This window comes from Mobula hypostoma, chromosome 10 (assembly GCF_963921235.1).
Source record: "Mobula hypostoma chromosome 10, sMobHyp1.1, whole genome shotgun sequence".
Taxonomy (NCBI): domain Eukaryota; kingdom Metazoa; phylum Chordata; class Chondrichthyes; order Myliobatiformes; family Myliobatidae; genus Mobula; species Mobula hypostoma.
This window is the reverse complement of record NC_086106.1, coordinates 6,097,041-6,109,670: the sequence shown is the minus strand read 5'-3', so window position 1 is coordinate 6,109,670 and position 12,630 is coordinate 6,097,041. Positions and strand designations below refer to the sequence as shown.

The window sequence follows — 12,630 nt, the reverse complement described above, 5'->3', positions numbered from 1 at the left end:
TTTGGCGATGGACAGGGAGAGAGGGATTGTCCAGTCCATTGGAGATGGACAGAGAGAGAGGAATTGTCCAGTCAGTTGGAGATGGACAGAGAGGAGGGATTGTCCTGTCAGTTGGAGATGGACAGAGAGAGAGGGATTGTGCAGTCAGCTGGAGATGGACAGGGAGATCGGACTGTCCAGTTGGTTGAAGCTGGACAGGCAGAGAGGTATTGTCCAGTCATTCGGAGATGGACAGGGAGAGAGGGATTTTCCAGTCAGTTGGAGATGGACAGCGAGAGAGGGATTGTCCAGTCAGTTGGAGATGGACAGGGAGAGAGGGATTGTCCAGTCAGTTGGAGATGGACAGGGAGAGAGGAGGGATTGTCCAGTTGGTTGGAGATGGACAGGCAGATAGGGATTGTCCAGTCAGTTGGAGATGGACAGGGAGAGAGGGGTTGTCCAATCGGTTGGAAGTGGACAGGGAGAGAGGGATTGTCTGGTCAGTTGGAGATGGACAGTGAGAGAGGGATTGTCCAGTCAGTTGGAGATGGACAGAGAGGAGGGATTGTGCAGTCAGTTGGAGATTTGGAGATGGACAGGGAGAGAGGGATTGTCCAGTCCGTTGGAGATGGACAGAGGGAGAGGGATTGTGCAGTCAGCTGGAGATGGACAGGGAGAGAGGGATTTTCCAGTCGGTTGGAGATGGACAGGGAGAGAGGGAATATCTGGTCAGTTGGAGATGGACTGGGAGAGATGGATTGTCCAGTCAGTTGGAGATGGACAGCGAGAGGGGGATTGTACAGTCGCTTGGAGATGGACAGGGAGAGGGGGATTGTCCATTCAGTTGGAGATGGACAGGGAGAGAGGGATTGTCCAGTCAGTTGGAGATGGACAGCGAGAGAGGCATTGTCCAGTCAGTTGGAGATTTGACGATGGACAGGGAGAGAGGGGTTGTCCAGTCCATTGGAGATGGACAGAGAGAGAGGAATTGTCCAGTCAGTTGGAGATGGACAGGGAGAGAGGGGTTGTCCAGTCCGTTGGAGATGGACAGGGAGAGTGGGATTGTCCAGTCAGTTGGAGATGGACAGGGAGATAGAGATTGTCGAGTAAATTGGAGATGGACAGGGAGAGGGGTTTGTCCAGTCGGTTGTAGATGGACAGGGAGAGGGGTTTGTCCAATCGGTTGGAGATGGACAGGGAGAGGGGTATTGTCCAGTCGGTTGGGGATGAACAGATGGGAGGAATTGTCTAGTCAGTTGGAGATTTTACAGGGAGAGAGGGAATGTGCAGTCATTTGGAGATGGAAAGGCAGAGAGGGATTGTCCAGTCGGTTGGAGAGGGACAGGGAGAGAGGGATTGTCCAGTCAGTTGGAGATGGACAGGCAGAGTGGTATTGTCCAGTCCGTTGGAGATAGACAGAGAGAGGGGGATTGTCCAGTCAGGTGGAGATGGACAGAGAGAGGGGGATCGTCCAGTCGGTTGGAGATCGACAGGGAGAGGGAGTTTGTCTGGTCAGTTGGAGATGGACACGGAGAGAAGGAATGTCCTGTCGGTTGGAGATGGACAGGGAAAGACGAATTGTCCAGTTGGTTGGAGATGGAAAGGGAAAGAGGGGTTGTCCAGTCGATTGGAGATGGACAATTAGAAAGGGATTGTGCAGTCAGTTGGGGATTAACAGAAAGTGAGGGAATTTCTGGTCAGTTGGAGATGGACAGGGAGATCGGACTGTCCAGTTGGTTGAGGATGGACAGGCAGAGAGGTATTGTCCAGTCTTTCGGAGATGGACAGGGAGAGAGGGATTTTCCAGTCAGTTGGAGATGGACAGCGAGAGAGGCATTGTCCAGTCAGTTGGAGATGGACAGGGAGAGAGAGATTGTCCAGTCAGTTGGAGATGGACAGGGAGAGAGGAGGGATTGTCCAGTTGGTTGGAGATGGACAGGCAGATAGGGATTGTCCAGTCAGTTGGAGATGGACAGGGAGAGAGGGGTTGTCCAGTCGGTTGGAAGTGGACAGGGAGAGAGGGATTGTCTAGTCAGTTGGAGATGGACAGTGAGAGAGGGATTGTCCAGTCAGTTGGAGATGGACAGAGAGGAGGGATTGTGCAGTCAGTTGGAGATTTGGAGATGGACAGGGAGAGAGGGATTTTCCAGTCGGTTGGAGATGGACAGGGAGAGAGGGAATATCTGGTCAGTTGGAGATGTACTGGGAGAGATGGATTGTCCAGTGGGTTGGAGATGGACAGGGAGAGAGTGATTGTCTGGTCAGTTGGAGATGGGCAGTGAGAGAGGTATTGTCCAGTCGGTTGGAGATAGACAGGGAGTGAGGGATTGTCCAGTTGGTTGGAGATGGACAGGGAGAGAGGGAATATCTGGTCAGTTGGAGATGGACTGGGAGAGATGGATTGTCCAGTGGGTTGGAGATGGACAGGGAGAGAGTGATTGTATGGTCAGTTGGAGATGGGCAGTGAGAGAGGTATTGTCCAGTCGGTTGGAGATAGACAGGGAGTGAGGGATTGTCCAGTTGGTTGGAGACGGACAGGGAGAGAGGGATTGTCTGGTCAGTTGGAGATGGGCAGTGAGAGAGGGATTGTCCAGTTGGTTGGAGATGGACAGGGAGAGAGGGATTGTCCAGTTGGTTGGAGATGGACAGGGAGCGAAGGATTGTCCAGTCGGTTGGAGATGGACAGGGAGAGAGGGAATATCTGGTCAGTTGGAGATGGACAGGGAGAGAGCGATTGTCCAATCAGTTGGAGATGGACAGAGAGAGAAGGATTGTCTGGTCAGTTGGAGATGGGCAGTGAAAGCGGGATTGTCCAGTGGGTTGGAGGTGGACAGGGAGAGAGGGATTGTCCAGTGGGTTGGAGATGGACAGGGAGAGAGGGATTGTCTGGTCAGTTGGAGATTCACAGTGAGAGAGGGATTGTCCAGTCGGTTGGAGATGGACAGGGAGAGAGGGAATATTTGGTCAGTTGGCGATGGACAGGGAGAGAGCGATTGTCCAATCAGTTGGAGATGGACAGAGAGAGAGGGATTGTCCAGTCGGTTGGTGATGGACAGGGAGAGATGGATTGTCCAGTCGGTTGGTGATGGACAGCGAGAGACGGATTGTCCAGTCAGTTGGAGATGGACAGAGAGAGAGGGATTGTCCAGTCAGTTGGAGATGGACTGGGAGAGGGGTATTATCCAGTGGGTTGGAGATGGACAGGGAGAGAGGGATTGTCTGGTCAGTTGGAGATGGGCAGTGAGAGAGGGATTGTCCAGTCGGTTGGAGATGGACAGGGAGAGAGGGATTGTCCAGTCGGTTGGAGACGGACAGGTAGAGAGGGATTGTCTGGTCAGTTGGAGATGGGCAATGAGAGAGGGATTGTCCAGTCGGTTGGAGATGGACAGGGAGTGAGGGATTGTCTGGTCGGTTGGAGATGGACAGGGAGAGAAGGATTGTCTGGTCAGTTGGAGATGGACACTGAGAGAGGGATTGTCCAGTCGGTTGGAGATGGACAGGGAGAGAGGGATTGTCCAGTCGGTTGGAGATGGACGGGGAGAGAGGGATTGTCCTGTCAGTTGGATATGGACAGGGAGAGAAGGATTGTCTCGTCGGTTGGAGATGGACAGGGAGAGAGGGATTGTCCAGTCGGTTTGGTGATGGACAGGGAGAGAGGGATTGTCCAGTCGGTTGGAGAACGACAGGGAGAGAGGGATTATGCGGATCCTGAGCCAATCAGTGTGGATCTGTGCCTCGGGACAGCAGACAGGAGTGTTTGAGATGGACATGGAGAGAGGGAGCCAGGCAATTGAACGTGTACAGGTGGAGTGACAGAAAGACAGTTAAAAAGGCAGCTGGCGGTTAAATAAGACAGGGCGACTGGAGGAGTAGCGGAAGGAGAGATTAAATTCACGATAGGATGAAAGGAAAAGTTAAGACGTGCTTACCACAAAGAAAGACTTGCATTTGCATACCGCGTTTCAGCATGTCCGATAGCCAATCAACTCCTTTTGAAAGATGACCAGTGTTGAACAGTAGCAAATAGCATCCGCTCCATCACTGCCCGGCGACACCCACAGGGGTTAGTGTGAACATGTCAGTCAGGAGCAGGGGAAGGGCATTAGGCTACTCAAACATGCCCTGCCCTTCAATGTGACCACGGCTGGTCTGCCTCAGATGTCATCTCCCTCCACTGTGTGAGTTGACAGGTCACACAGGACCGAAACATTCCCTTCTGCCCTTCATGTCCCTGTTGACCACTTGGCCCATGGATACTCATCCCGTTTACTTGTATTAGGATGATATTGTAGAGTAGATGGCGCTGGGCCAATTCTGAAGAGTGTGGGGTTACTTCATTGAAATCTATTGAATGTTGAAACGCCTCGATAGAGTGGATGTTTTCTATGGTGGGAGGAGTCTCAGACCAGAGGACACAGCCTCAGAATGGAGGGGTGTCCTTTTCGAATGGAGATGAGGAGGAATTTAAGGCAGAGGTTGATAGATTCTTGACTGGTGAGGGCATGAAGGGATGGGGGGCAGGGTGATGGTAGGAGATTAGGGCTGAGAGGGAAAATTGGATCAGCAGATGCCTAATTCTGCTCCTATATCTAATGGGCTTATGACAAGAAGCATAGTGTTCAACATAGAAGCATAATTGTCCAACTTTCATGTTGATAGTGCTGCCGACTTTAATTCTGGAGTTCACTTGGCCCACGTCAGGTGGGTGGCCATTTTGTTTTGGGGTCCTTTTCGAACGGAGATGAGGAGGAATTTCGTTAGCCAGAGGGTGGTGAATCTGTGGATCCCACTGCCACAGGCAGCTGTGGAGGCCAAGTCATTGGGTATATTTAAGGCAGAGGTTGATAGATACTTGATTAGTCAGGGTATGAAGGGGCCCATTTCTCCCCAAGCCTCAATTCCTCTAATCCAGGCAACACCCCAGTGAGTCTTCTCTGCACCCTCTCCAAAGCATTCACATCCTTCCTATAATGTGGCAACCAGAAATGTACAATATTCTAAGTGTGGCCTGACCAGTGCTTTGTACAGTTGCATCGTAACCACTATTCCCTCTAAGACAGTGGTCCCCAACCACCGGGCCGCGAGGAACGATATGATTTGGCGATATGAAACGATATGAGTCAGCTGCACCTTTCCTCATTCCCTGTCATGCACTGTTGAACTTGAAATAACCTACCAAATCATACCAAATAACACATAAAACCTAAAATAACAGTAACATATAGTAAAACCAAGAATGATATGATAAATACACAGTCTATATAAAGTAGAAATAATGTATGTACAGTGTATCAGAATCGGGAAGATTAAAAACTGATTTGCAGAAAAAAAATTGGCATGTGCTTGCATGTGCACATCGTGTATGTGCCCGTCACGTATGCGCACACAGGTGCCCGCGCAAGGCTTCATGGTCATGGTAGTCTTTCTCGGGGTAAACACAAGGGCCCCGTATTTGACTGCTACTTTTGTCCCTTATTTGGGAGTGAGAAAGTTGGCAACCCTACTTGAACACTACCCCCCCCCCCCGTCGGCTGGTCCGCAAGAATATTGTCAACGTTAAACTGGTCCGCGGTGCAAAAAAGGTTGGGGACCCCTGCTCTAAGATGTGCGGCCGCACAGTAACCAAAATGCTCCCTCGCACATAGCCTTAGTTGCCACGCCAGCTGGAATTTTCTTTTACATCATGTTTTGTTAATGTGCCACATAGTTTTCAGGCCGTGTACAAATTTCCTGGTTGGTCTGTGCAGCTGTAAAACAAAAATTCGCTCAGTCCATATTTCTCTGCATCTTTTAATAACTTACACTCAGTGACCATTTTATCAGGTACAGCTGCTTGTTAATACATTTATCTAATCAGCCAATCATGTGGCAACAACTCAATGCATAAATGCATGGAGAGGGGAGGGAGTGGGAAGCACCAGACAGACGTTCTGTAATGATCAGTAAACCAAACGTTTGGAATCAAATGAGCTTGCCTGGTGTCTCAGGGCTGGGTGGGTCAGCACCTGTGCCACCTACCCCTGGCACTCCTTCTCTGCCACCTGTCCCACCCCCCTCCCGTGGTGCTCCACCCTCACCATCCCTAACATCCTTTGCTCTCGCCAGATTTACAAAACAGTACGTAAATGAAATAACGTTCCTCCAGCTCATGGTGTACCCACAATATATATGGTATATCACACACTGTGCATACAGAACTGTGCAAAATTCATAGGCTCGCTGTACTAGTGACGAGACCTTGGTGGTGACAGGGTATTCGTCAGTCTCACAGGCTGAGGGAAGAAGCCGTTAGCCATTCTCGTACCTCCTCCCTGACGGCAGTTGGTCAGAGAGATGGAGGGATGAGTGGCAGGGTTTGGGCCGGAGGTCACTCACCGTGGGAGGCTGTGTCGGGCCAGAGGTTGATCCCCATGGCAGGCTGCTTCTCCGCAGATGGAGGCCCCACAGAAGGACTGGGTTCGAGCTGTCGCTCCCCTCGATGCTTTCGAATTTCCCAGACATAGGTGATTATCGATTTATATGGGCCTCCTTCAGTTTGTCCTTTCTTTTTGCCAATCAGCCGGTGGGCGATACGTTACTTTTTTGGGTGGGGCAGGAGTTAGGTGTTTGGTGTTATTATCACTGTTTTTTTTTTGCATGGCAGGGTCTTGGTGTTTGGGGAGAGGGGGTTTGATGATTTAGCTGCCGTGTATGGGTGGGCAATCTCTTAGTTTTTGTGCGAGAGAGATTGGCTTGGGGTTTGGAGTTTGCGAGTTCTTTTTCGTGCAGGAGGGGGACCTCAATGACTTCATTTTTTTCCCTGTGTCTCATGGCTATCTGGAGAAGACGAATCTCAGAGTTGTATTCTGCATACATACTTTGACAATAAATGAACCTTTGATAAACAACGCTCCTGGTGAATGTAACCAACACCCCTATTGTGAATGCTCTGCTGGATCGTGTGATACTTTGATCCAGATTGTCTTCAGAAGTCAAGAGGGAGATGTACCTCTTGTGATTATAGCCAATTTTAAGGGTGTTCACAACTAATATTAATCGACTTACTCCACTGTAAGGAAGGAAGAGAACAAAAATGTCATGGTCATCTTATAGCAGAGATGAGGAGGAATTTTATTAGCCATAGTGTAGTGAATCAGTGGACTTCATTGCCACAGACAGCCGTGCAGACCAAGTTATTGAGCACGTTTCATTTTGGGTGGCGGGTGGAGATACGTCTCCAGCAAAGGAAGTATAAGGCACTCTTCCCCTCCAGGAGGCTGCAGGTCACCCTTGGACAAGTTGTATTTAAAGGGGCAGCGCTAACTTTTTGTTTGCTTAGTTGTCCTGATCCTTGCCTCATGAAGTTCCGGCCGAGTTATTGCAAGTTGACCCAGCCCTTGTAAATTTTGTTGTAAAATTCCTGGTTTAAAGTGAGATTTAATTGGAAACTGAGGGGCAACATTTTCCCTCCCAGAGGGTGGTCAGTATATGGAATGAGCTGCCGGAGGAAGTGGCTGAGACAGGTACAGTAATGACATTCGAAAGACATTTGGACAGGTAAGTGGATAGGAAAGGTTTAAAGAGTTATGGGTCAAATGCCATCAAATAGGCTTAGTATTGGGAATCTTGGGCAGCATGGACCAGGTGGTTTCTGAGTTCTGTGACTTTGATCCTCTAACTCAGGAGTTCCTGACCTGGGATCCACAAACTCTTGCTTAATCGGTCCATGGTTTGAAGAAGGCCGGGAACACCAGCTCCAAGAGGAGCACAACCTTGTCGAGGTTTGGAGGCTTGCGCGCCTCAGTGACCCGGAGAGCTCTGCTGGCTGGAGTCAGGGCTTTATGCTTTGGCTCCTGGTGGGGTCACCCACGCCAAACAGGTCAAAGGTCAGAGGCCAGGCTGGGGGTAATCCTCTGGTCCTCCAGGTTCGGGGGTTCAGCTCAGGGCTAACAACCCTGACTGGTCAAACAAACAATTGTTATGTAAACAGCGATGAAGATTCAGCTTACATCTGAGCGTGACAGTATTCCTGAGTCTCCACCTGGGACTTGCATGACTGACAGTAGTGAAAACTGAGAGGAAGCTACTGACACGATGCAGGAAGTCCTGAACACCTCCAGAGATGGAGGATCTTCATTGCTGTCCTAAACGCCAGTGACATGACAGGTAGTAAGAAGATAAAAAAGGTTCTTATTCTAATTCAGGTGTTTCCAACCTGGGGCTCACAGACCCCTTGTATAAAAAAGGTTGGAGTCTAACTGGATAATAGTTGGAATAGACACACCTTTGACAATTACCAGGTGGACAGCAAGAGGGAGAGACAAGAGTATCAGATCTATGGAGCAGAAAGCAGATGCGATGGGATACATCATGGTTGTAGAGCTCTCGTGGTCCGAGCGAGCTCCCCGCAGTATCGCCCTCCTGCGCGGCATTCTGACCCCCTGCCCGCTGCACAGCAACTAACCTGTTCTCGCAGTAGATGATCTGAAGGTCGAGGCTGACCCTGGAGACGAACATGTGGCACTCAATGCGCACCTCGTTGATGGTGGAAGGAGGGAGCGTGTGGGCCAGGGCCACCATCCCCATGAACTTGGTGGGGACGGCGCGGGCGTGGGGCAGCGATATCCGCGGCCTCAGGCGACCGGTGACGTGAATGACCTGAAAGGGAAGAGGGAAGTTAATGGGATAGTGCCCGCTGTCTGCAAGGAGTTTGTTTGCCCTGTGGCCACATGGGCTTCCTCCTGGCTGAGGCCCTTCATTGCCATCTGTTTATTGGTGCACCCCCAGTCCATCCGCCACAACAGACAGGATCTCCCGGTAGCCACCCACTTTGACTCTGCTTCACATTCCCCTTTGGATACGTCCATACATGGCCTCCTCTACTGCCATGATGAAGCTAAACTCAGGTTGGAGGAGCCACACCTCATATACTGTCTAGGTAGTCTCCAGTCCCTTGGTATGAACATTGAATTCTCCAACTTCTGGTAATTCCCTCCCCCTCCCTTCCCCTATCCCTATGTCACTCTGCCCCCTCCCCCAGCTGCCTATCACCTCCCTCATGGTTCCGCCTCCTTCTACTACCCATTGTGTTTTCCCCTATTCCTTCTTCACCTTTCCTGCCTATCACCTCCCCCACCCCTTTATCTTTCCCCTTACTGGTTTTTCACCTGGAACCTACCAGCCTTCTCCTTCCCACCCTCCCCCCACCTTCTTTATAGGGCCTCTGCCCCTTCCCTCTACAGTCCTGACGAAGGGTTCCAGCCCGAAACGTCAACCGATCTTTTCCACGGATGCTGCCCGACCTGCTGAGTTCCTCCAGTGTGTTGTGAGTGTTGATTTGACCCCAGCGTCTGCAGAGTATTTTGTGTTTATGAATTGCCACCTGTTTATTACGCAATCCATAGATGCTGCCTGACCTGCTGAGTTCCTCCAGAATTTTGTGTGTGTTACGACGGAGAATATCTTTGTTCTTCTCTTGGTGGGATTTAGAACAACCCAGTACTGGAACAGACCTTTCAACCCCACACATTATCCTGATACGATCAAACTAATGACACCCAAAATATTCTGCATCCCTCCACCCAGGGAGTTGTGAGTTCAGTCAGCTCCATCATAGACACCAGCCTCCGTAGTATCCAGGACATCTTCAAGGAGCGATGCCTCAAAAAGACAGCGTCCATCATTAAGGACCCCCACCACCCAAGATGTGCTTTGTTCTCATTGCTACCATCAGCACCCCGAAGGCACACACTCAGAGATTCAGGAACAGCTTCTTCCAATTTCTGATTGGATATTGAACCCACGAACACTACCTTACTACTTTTTCAATTTCTATTTTTGCACGATTTTTTAATACTTTTCATAAAGTGAATTAATGTACTTCTACCAAAATTGTATTTTAATCCTTTGTACTTTTACCAAACTTGTTTATTTTTCACGCTATGTGGTGTTCGTCCTGACTCAGTGGCAGAAATCGGTATAGCAGCTAAACTAACGGTTCATCACCTTCCTCATTTGTCATTGGCTAAGTGTTAGCATCTTACCTACGTGATATAATTGTGCAACCATTGATTGGTTTAGACTATCTGAGGAATTTTCCTTATCTTAGCTATAAAAGTGATGGATTTTTCAGAGGCGCCATCTTTTTGCCTTTGTATTCTTTGCTGTTCATTTACCTCTTGGCATTGTTTCTCAGCTCTTTATTTAGTATGTTTAGTATTTGTGTGTTTGTTTGTACTTCAAAATAAATGATCGTTAGAATTAAGACTGCTTGCCATTCCTGTTTCCCAGAAGAACCCTGTGGATTAGAAAGTAAACAGAGAGCCAGCAGAGTTTTTCAAACACCTCTGGCAAATCTGACCCCACCACCACCCACGGCAGTACACACCACTCTCTACGTAAAAAAAAAACACCTGCCCCTCATATCTCCTTTGAACTTACCCCATCACTTTAAATATTCCATCTTTGATTATTAGACATTTCAACTCTGACAAATGGATTCTGACTCTCAACTCTATATTAGCCTCTCATAATTTTATAAACCTCAAATCAGATCTTTCCTCAGTCTCTGTCACTCCAGAGAAAGCCATCCAAGTTTGCTAGACCTCCACACATAGCACCTGGCCTCTAATTCAGACAGCATGTTGGAGAACCTCTTCTGCACCCTCTCCAAAACCTCCACGCTCTCCAAAACCTCCACACCCCTCCTATAAAGGGGGGGGGTGACCGTGAGGGGTTTGTACGTTCTCTCCGTGACTGCGTGGGTTTTCTCTAGCTGCTCTGGTTTCCTCCCACAGACCGAAGACGTAGGTTAATTGGTCATTGTGAATTGTCCTGCGATTAGGCTCGGGTTGAATCGGGGGACTGCTGGGCAGTGCGGCTCGAAGGGCCTTTTACGAGCTGTATCGCAATTTTAAAAAAATGAATGCAGTACTCCGGGTGCAGCCTACCCAGAGTTTTATAAAGCTTCAACACAACTTCCTGACCTTGAACTCCATAACACGGGAGGTCAGCATCCTGACTAAACCATTTCCCAACGATGTGGGAAAGAGCACAACTTGGAATGATAGAGTAGTGTTTGCAGGCTTTCAGCTTGCACTCATTCACCCTGCCACAAGGGGGCAGGCACGCCCCACCATATGAAGCCTTCGAATGTTTTATATAAAGAATATTTGCCCAAAATTAATTTTCTTTAGATCTTTTTTCCTTATGGACCATAACGATTTCAATGGCCATGAGCTCTCCATCTGTATTTCTGATCACATTCTTAGAAGTGCAGTTCTTTTATTTCTGTAACCCTCCATGACTGAGAGGCGGAAAGTGTGACTATGTTGGAGAGCATTTTAATTGGCACAGTGGAGCGGTTAGCAGTGCCACTATCCCACAGTGCCAGTGACGCCGGTTCAATTCCAACCTCAGGCACTGTCTTTGTGGAGTTTTCACGCTCTCTCTATGACCTCCACCTCCTGCCCCCTCTCCCCCGGGTGCTCTGGTTTCCTCTCCAAGGATGTGGACATAGAACATACTGTACAGCACAGTACAGGCCCTTCGGCCCACAATGTTGTGCTGACCCTTAAACTCTACCTCCCAATATCCCCCACCTTAAATCCCTCCATAAGTCTAGCAGTCTCTTAAATTTCACTAGTGTATCTGCCTCCACCACTGGACTGGTGAGTTAATTAATTAATTAATCCCCAGTGTGTAAGGGACTGGTAGAATTTAGGGAGAGATGATGGGAATGTGGAGAGAATAATTGACATCTGCACTATTGTGCGAAGTGTTAGACACACACACACACACACACACACACACACACACATATAGGACTTCTGCACAGTACTGTAGTAATTTTATGTATTTGCACTGTACTTCTGTCACAAAAAACACAAATTTCATGCCATATGTGAGTGATGATAAACCTGATTCTGATCTGGTTCTCTATTGTGGACTGACAGTGGGAAGGGGACGGAGAGGGGAATCATGGTTGGGAAAAGGGGAAGGGAGAGGGGAGGGAGAGGGAAGCACCAGACAGACATTCTGTAATGATCAATAAACCAATTGTTTGGCATCAAATGACTTTGCCTGGTGTCTCAGGGCTGGGTGTGTCCGCTCCCGCACCAACTCCCCCCACCCCGGCACTCCTTCCCTGCCACCTGTCCCACCCACCTCCCCCGGCGTTCCACCCTCATCATTCCCAACATCCTTTGCTCCCGCCAGACTTACAAACTTGCTCTCCGCTCCACGTTGACAAATACAGTCCTGTGCAAAAGTTTTCTCTCTCCCCCTCTCTCTCCCTCTCTCCCTAAGATTTTCTGCATAGTGCTGTACTTGGTGGGCCGAAGGGTATGTTTGTGCTGTCACTCTCCGACTTTCCGCCTTTCCTTCCTTACCGTGGAGCTCTGTAGCTTTATGACATACCGTCAGTTCCCAAGAGAGGGGTGGGAGTGACAACCTTTCCAAAGGTACAGAGAGCTTTTGGCACATTGGCCTTCTTAAATTAGGACACTGACTTCAGGAGGTGGGATGATGTGTTAAAGGTAAGTGGACAGGGTCAGCAGCTTTACCGTTTCAGAGGACCTGTCCAGGTCTTAGCGCTAAGTGCGGTTACGAAGAAAACTTCCTTACAAGTTTGCAAATATCCTGCATGACGTCTAAAACTTTGACAAACTTCTA

At 49.2% G+C, this 12,630-nt stretch overlaps 1 protein-coding gene across 6 annotated transcripts in view; it reads right to left on the bottom strand.

The window, feature by feature from the left end:
• Positions 1-12,630, bottom strand: part of LOC134352622 (neuronal PAS domain-containing protein 3-like) — a 751,612-nt gene that overhangs the window by 124,447 nt on the left and 614,535 nt on the right. For all 6 annotated transcript variants that reach the window (XM_063059934.1, XM_063059933.1, XM_063059937.1 and 3 more), the window contains one exon: positions 8,423-8,616. In XM_063059934.1, coding sequence (XP_062916004.1) covers positions 8,423-8,616 — 194 coding nt within the window. The remainder of the gene's footprint in view (positions 1-8,422; positions 8,617-12,630) is intronic.